This window comes from Pinus tabuliformis, chromosome 9 (assembly GCF_031772625.1).
Source record: "Pinus tabuliformis cultivar Carrire ecotype Pingquan chromosome 9, CPIR1, whole genome shotgun sequence".
Classification (NCBI taxonomy): domain Eukaryota; kingdom Viridiplantae; phylum Streptophyta; class Pinopsida; order Pinales; family Pinaceae; genus Pinus; species Pinus tabuliformis.
The window spans coordinates 1,790,070,844-1,790,078,858 of record NC_142307.1 but is presented as its reverse complement, the minus strand read 5'-3'; the positions used below and the strand labels follow the sequence as shown (position 1 = coordinate 1,790,078,858).

The 8,015-nt window shown below is 30.8% G+C and overlaps 1 protein-coding gene across 1 annotated transcript; it reads left to right on the top strand.

The window, feature by feature from the left end:
* The first annotated feature begins 3,775 nt into the window (after nt 1–3,775).
* LOC149155920 (uncharacterized) lies at nt 3,776–4,889 on the top strand. The gene has a single exon (XM_089441391.1). It carries the CDS (start codon nt 3,884–3,886, stop codon nt 4,634–4,636), a length of 753 nt encoding a protein of 250 aa, XP_089297517.1. The 5' UTR covers nt 3,776–3,883; the 3' UTR covers nt 4,637–4,889.
* The last annotated feature ends 3,126 nt before the right edge of the window (nt 4,890–8,015 follow it).

Here is an 8,015-nt window from a genome sequence, read left to right as displayed (position 1 = left end):
CTTTTATAATAAAATTATCATAATTGTTTCTTTGAAAAAAATGAAAGACATTGGCATATTCTCATCATCTCTTCTACATCCATGAATTGAATTTTAAATATTAACAAACTTTATCTCTAAATCTATGTTTACCATTTCACATTTCACTAATACAATTACGAAATTATGATGTAAATTATCAAATAACCAATGGCATTGTGAATACATCTTTACCTTTTCACACTTAATACAATGATGAAATTATCAGGCAAATTATCAAATAAAATTGCATCAATGTGAATAAGTATATTTATAAAATCAATGGTTGTGCTAGAGCTATTAATTTTAAAAGGGGGGAAACGATGTCCATAAATATATATCAACTACATTTACTAAAGTGATCATGATAATCAAAGATATAGCAATAGTATGATTATAAAAGACGGTTGAAAACTATAAATAAATAAAATGAAATAAAATATTGAAGAAAAAGAGAGAATATCAACTAAATTAGAAATTATGAAAAATTCAATCAATACAAAATAATTTCATTCTAACTAAACTACAAAAAAAGAAAAATGAAAAAAGACAAAGGCTTTCCCTACTCACATTTACATTCACTCTAATTTATGAGTCTTTTTCTTTCTCCACTGTTCTTTCTATTTAATGAGTTTTTTTTTATCATATGCTTATATCTTAAACTTATTAGCTTTTTACTTTTTTAAATTCTCATATCCTAAACTTATTCTCCTTTTACTTTTTAAATTTAGAAATATGTGGAGTCAATTACAGCTTATATTTACTATTGAAAATGATAGTAGTAAGTAATGGTTGTTCTCATTGTTTGTTTGATAACAACGTTATGATAAATTTATCCATTATATTAATATGCATAATCATTTCTTAAATTTCTTAATACTTTAAAGATATCTTAATATTACCTTAATAACTTTTGTATAAATGAAAACATTAAAAATAAATTCAATTAATATAAATAGAGCTCATAAATATTTATACCAAATTGAATTAAATGTGTGCTTTCATATAATTGTATATCTTTTTTTAATCATATTTTATCTATTTAATTAATAATAATTATAATTTAGAAATATATATTATAAATTTATCTAAAATTTTAATTTCTTCTCTTATTAAAAAAACTTCCCAATTAATATTATATAATGTTAATATCTTAAAACTTTCAGTATATGGCCCATCATTAACTGTGAAGCCTCTTGCATTTAGCTTTCAACTACCATTTCAATAAAACCAACTCTAATATTTAAATGCCAATACCATGACATAAATTGATAATTATACTAGTATATACTATGGGAGCAATGCTTTCCCTTCCATGACGTGTTCAATTTCTTTGGTGGAGCACTCTATCGGCTCACTATTTGTCTATTCATTATTAAATACTTTAGCTTCTCCTTTTTTCTGCATAATTCAACTTAGAATCTTAATGTCTTTATAAACTCCTCATTTGTTTATACATTATTAAAGTTAGCTTCGAATAAGCCATATAATTCAACGTAGAATCTTAATGTTTTGAGTTTTATAGTATATCATCTTTTCTCCTATCGTTGAAAACAAATATAATTTACAATTTCCTTCAATAAGGAGCGGGTCGTCTTTTTCCATACCAGTTGCAATCTCATTCAAAAGCGGATGAGCATATGATTGTCTAAAAGAAATGACCATTAGTGTTTTTATCCACAGCAATCAATGTTAAAAACACATGCTGCTTACATAGTTTAAACTTTAAACCACTTTCCTGCATTTTAAAAGTTTTTTTTGCGTGACATTTTTGCTAACTTTATCACTATTAATCTAGTTTAAATCTCTTTCCCGCTTTTTAAAAATTATTTTTGCATCTCATTTTTCGAACTTTATCACAATTATTCATGTGAAGATTTCTTCTAATTCTGTGTCCTCTCAAACAAGTTTTAACTTTATCAGCCTTAAATCATGTAATGGACTTCCTTGCTGATGAAGTAACTTCGCTCCCTTTGGAACAAATATGCACATATATCCATTCTGATATGATTGAGATTGGTTGATAACCATAATATATCTCTTCGCATTTAAAGCAAAACAATTACAGCCATCGAATGAATGGCCTATCTACTTCAGATTTGAAATGAGGACCACATACAGATGCTCTTGCTTTTCGGCGATGGCATCGAGGTAGTGAGGGAGACAAGATTTCCTATACTTTTAAGCACTAAAGATTACAGTGAATACATGTGCTCAAGTTAAAGCAATATGCAGAGCAAGCAAAGAATCTGAAAGCAACTACTCAATAGGTGTGGATAGACTTTAGTTCTATAGGCCAGAGACATAAGTTTATATTAGGTTTATGTTTTATGTACAGAGACAACCTTTTTTTTTCACAATATTAACAGGTCACTTCAGCCAGAAGCTTGGAAGTATCCATCGGGATTCAATTTCTCAGGTGTATGGATATGAAGTACGTATATCCTTTCAAGCTTTGAAATATGTATATCCTTTCGAGTCAATTGGACATTCAACATTATCGTGTTGAAAATAGGGTGGCAATTTAAGGTCCTCACTCAAGAATTACTCATTTTTTACAGTTTAAAAAAAGTGCGCACCGAGGAAGCCATTATCTGCTCGTGAGTATGACATGCATCGAATAATATCATAGCCGATTCGTACTGTAAGATCCTTTGTGGAAATTGTGATACACGTTCAGCATCTTTGAAATGTTGACAAAATGATTCATGCAAGAATAGTTCTTCAACCTTTCAATTCCCTGGAAACGTAGCCATGACAGCTAATGATCAGAGGGCATCTTGCAGCCTTTTATAATTGTTTACAATTACCTGAAAGGAGTGTAGCAGAAGCTGCATGTGGTGCTTCACTTTATCTCTGAGATGACAGTGGATGTAGGTAGCGTAACGTAACCTGATTTCACAGAAAAGAATATGTACTGTGCACTGGATACGGCATTCATTATATCAATAACCCAACACTATACCTTCATGATGATACCAAATTAGCATTGATACATCTTATACAGGATTAAGAAATACAAATCTCAAAAACTTCAAAAGATTCTCTTCTACCCATCTGTAAGAGCACCTCTCTTTAATTTGTTACAACTAATTTGTGCGAAGGTTGATCAGTCATTAGTGCCAACACTCAACCCTAACCTTCATTTCATCCTAATCCAGGAAATGACCTAACCCTATCTCATCCTCACCTAGGAAGTCACTAACACTGACCCTAATCTCATGCTAACCTAGAAAGAGAACCTCTCTTTAATTTGTTACCACTATTTTGTGAAGGTTGACCAGTCATTAATGTCGACACTCAACCCTGACCTTCATATTATCCAAATCAAAGAAGACCTCTAAACCTATTTCAGCCTCACCTAGAAAGTTACTAACCCTAACCCTAATTTCATGCTAACCTAAGAAGAGCACCTCTTTAATTTGTTAAATGTCGATCTTAATGTCCACACTGAACCCTAACCTTTACTTCATCCTAATCTAGCAAGTCCCCTAACCTTATTTCAGCCTCACCTAGGAAATCACTAACCCTAATCCCTAATTTCATCCTAACCTAGGAAGAGCATCTCTCTTTAACTTTTAAAGGTGTTACACACTCAACCCTAACCTTTGTTTCATCTTAATCTAGGAAGTCCCGTAACCCTATTTCAACCTCACCTAAGAAGTCACTAACCCTAACCCTATTTCAACCTCACCTAGGAGGTCACCAACCCTAATCCTAATTTCTAGTTGTCTATAAAACTGCGGATGCCGATGATGTCTTTCACTACAGTCGAGGTCCATTGAAGGATACTGAGATCAAATCTGATCATCATCAGTAGTACGTGTGACAGACCAACCAGTTGATTGGCAAGAGCATTGTGACGATGGCACTGCAGTCGATCAACAGCTTTAAAATGGGTCAGGAGATCCACCATTTCTCTCACCCACAACACGCCCTAGCCCTAGTTTCGCTGCCATATCTCTTCACCTGCCATGGGTGCAAAGAATATGGAGCTGGGGCTAGATACAGATGCAATGATTGCGATATCGATATTCATGAATTCTGTGCGAAAGCTCCTCCTAGCATCTCCCATCCATACCACACTCAACACCCACTCGTTTTCTACAGCAAGCTCGCATCTGGATTTGTCAAGTCCAAGTGCGATATATGCGGCCATTCCTTCAAGGGATTCGCCTACCGCTGCAATGCTTGTCACTTCAACCTCCATCCCTGCTGTGCTGAGCTTCCGAGAGAGCTCAACTATTACGGCCATCCTCAACACACTCTGAAGCTTCTCTCCGGGTCTCCCTGCGCCGAGGGGTCGTCCTACACATGCGGAGAGTGTGACAAAAAGGGATCATCTTGGGTTTACTACTGCGCCGAATGCGATTTTTATCTCGACACAGTCTGCGCCAAAAGGGTCATCAATGGCCTCCATGCTCAGGGCATTGTTGTGACTGAAAAAACGAGCAAGTTCAAGACGGCAGCGCGCTATGCCACGCAAGTCGTTCAGTTGTTTGTGGACGGTCTCGTTGAAGGCCTCGGAGAAGGGCTCGCAGATGTTATTCTGGACAGCAAAGACTTGAATGGTCACGGTGGTGATAATCATACTGACCACGGGTCTACCGGTGTCTGAGCGAAGAATATACTTGAAGATTTGAATGCTAATTATGCCCTGTGTTTTATGGATTTTACGTACCGTGGGAGTTTTACTGTGTAAATATCAGGATAAGGGTTTCCTGTTTTATCTCAATTTGGTGTTTTGTGAGATAATAGGTATTCCTTTAAGCTTTCGTATGTATAGATTTTGAGTCTCAGAGCATAGTCTCTGCCTTGTAACCATCTGTCCTTCAATTGTTAATAATATGGATAATATGCTTTCAAGAGTTTCTGTTAGAATTCACTTTCCTGGATTACCCTGAGTGAATCATGATTTGCCGGTTGCCCTTAGAATTCAGTTTCAAGGATAGTTCTATATAATCAACTTGTTTAGAGGAAGAACAAATCTATAAATCATACAATATGATTGAAAATTTGAAACCAGCTGTTTATGTTTATTCAGTTTCAAGGATAGTTCTATATAATCAACTTCTTTAGATGAAGAACAAATCTATAAATCCTACAATATGATTGAAACCAGCTGTTTATGTTTATTGAAATCATACATAAGCATATAATATTGTTGGAAACCAGCTGTTTATGTTTTTGACCAATTATGTCAAATAACAGTTAGAAGCTTCCAGTTAAAAGGCATAAGCAAAGTTCCCAGAAGATGGGTAATCCATAAAAAACCTTGCCCGCGTGTAAAGCAAAACTTTCTTCTTAGTGAAGCGAGAGAAAACAAACCAAGCCGAAACTTGAGAGTTGCGTATGACGCTTAAATTATATATTTTTAATATAAAATATATCCAAAATCAATGAAAATGAAAATTAATTAATTAAATAAGTATTGCACAGCGGGTTAGTCTTTTTTCAAAAATAGAAATTATATAATTATGTCTATAGGTATATTTATTTTGGAATAAGATTTTTATAATTTTAATTTAATTATCAACAAATATTAAGTAGATTGTAGGAATTTGATCTCTAGTGTATTTTATAGAATATTTTTATTACAAAGTAATTATATTATTTATGTTTTTTAATTGAATTGATTAATTAAAAAAATGTATGGTTTTTCTAATATAGTATGGATAATTCATGGTATTGATCCATTGTATTGTAACAAAGCATATAATGTTGTTATAATTTAATTAGTTTTATGACTTTTTTATTTTATTTTAGCAAATTAAGATATATAATAAAATAAGTGAAGTACACGAGAACTTAACTAAAAAAACATTATTTACTCATAGAATTTGTAAAGTAGCATTGAACCATCTATCCTCTCAAGAGAAAGTTCATAATGAGAGTTATCAATTGTAAAACAAGTATTGACACTATCATAATATAATATATTAAAACCATCTCATATACGTTAGTTCTTTAAATTGTGCAACTCTTAAAAATGAAATAAATATATATCATATACTATGTTAATAATAGGTATATATAATATTATTATTATTTATATTATATACATTAATTTTTATATAGTTGTTAAAAAATCTTTATCACATTATGAGTTCCAAGTAGGAAAAAAATAACACAATTTTTATTTTCAATTCTTTTTATCAATAAAACAATGCAAAATTTTAATATATCACAAAAATTATATAATTTTATATATATAGACACACACACCAAGTTTTCACATATATTTGATCCCTAGACACTTGGAGATATTTATTGATCCCTTATTCATATTATATATAAAATTAAGCATCTTTATATAAAGAAATATTCTAATTTTTAATTTCATTAAAATCCTTATAAAAATATAATCATACATGTAAGTGCATCACATTTATATTTTACATGTTTTATAATTTTTTAATGTGATATACATAATACAAATTTTATATTAAAAGACAAAAATACTTAAAAAAATTAATAAATACTAAATTTTATATAGTTATTAATTAAATTTAAACATGAAATTTTAAAATATCATTACAAATTGAAATTATTATTAGTATTTAATATATATTTTTTCTTATTTATAATTCTATAAAAATCATAGAACCGAATGGCATTTTATCTAACATAATTTTTTTTTTAACCTTTTAAAGTGATATATATATATATATATATATATATATATATATATATATATATAAATTTTTAGAAAATAAGTTTATTGTATCAAGCATTTTTAATTAAGTATAAATATAAAATTTTAGAATGTTATGGATATATTTATAAATGTACTATTATTTTTTTTATGTGAAATGTATATTATAATTCTTTTGGAAAAATGTATTTATAATTTTATTAATAAAAAAAATTTACATGATAATAATTTGAATTGAATTTACATATATTTTTATTATATTTTACTTTTAATTAATTTTTAATTAATTCAATGTGACATTTTTCTATTATTATTTTATTATTTAATATCTTTCTATAACTTCTCTTCTATAAATTTTTTTATAAGATTAGTAATTTATTTATCAAACAAGAGATAGCATGTACACCATATGTTATTTTTTCTTGTAAGATTAGTATTTTACTGATCAAACAAGAAATAACATGTACACCATATGTTTTCCTATCGTGGTGTGCCACTTAACCAACCATACCAGTGGCAAAAAGCATGTTAAACAATATTATCATTAATGCATAAGCCTAAGTGCATCAAAATGGCAGTTATGTTGCAGAAAGTCACGATAAATATGAATCTCTAAACCCCATAAAAGACACTGCAATAAATGAAAAGAGGCTCTATGAAACATATTAATTGAACGTTGAAACATCAATTGGTGTCACTGGTTGTGCAAGGTGAATTCGCTCCTTTCCCTTTCGAATGGCCTCACTTCCCTGAGTTTGAGAGGCATCGCTTGGTTCTCCACTTGGATATTAATGAGATGAAGATAGAGATTCCTTTTAATGTCTTCTTTATCCTCGAAGGATTTTCCAATGAGTGCTTTGATGTGCCAATATAAGTCTAAGTACATAAGAATTGATTTGTTCTCCCTCAAGTTGGCCTGAATCTAGAAGTCACTCAGTTATTGAGGCTCAGAGGTCTTACTCATTAATATGCTCATTTATTTTAGTCAGTATTTCAATAGTAGCTTGATTCACAGTTGTCTGGATGTGTTCGAGGGTGTGGCCATGATACCTCTATGTCATGTTTTTGGCTTGGAAACAGTCTCATAAAATCCCCTTGCCTCCACTAGAGGGGTCGTGTCTGCGTCTCATACATTGGTGAGTCATGTTGTAGGAAATAGATTAACCAAAACTAACCAAGAGAGCAATGGGAGAGAGAAAATGATAGCAAGAAAGCATAGAAAAATTGGGAGCAATAATAATGAGTTGCAATTGACATATGCAGCTAAGTTGAGGCAATGTAACTAGTGACAAGAAAACAAATGCTACAAAGAAATAAAGTAAATTAATAAATCAATTGTAGT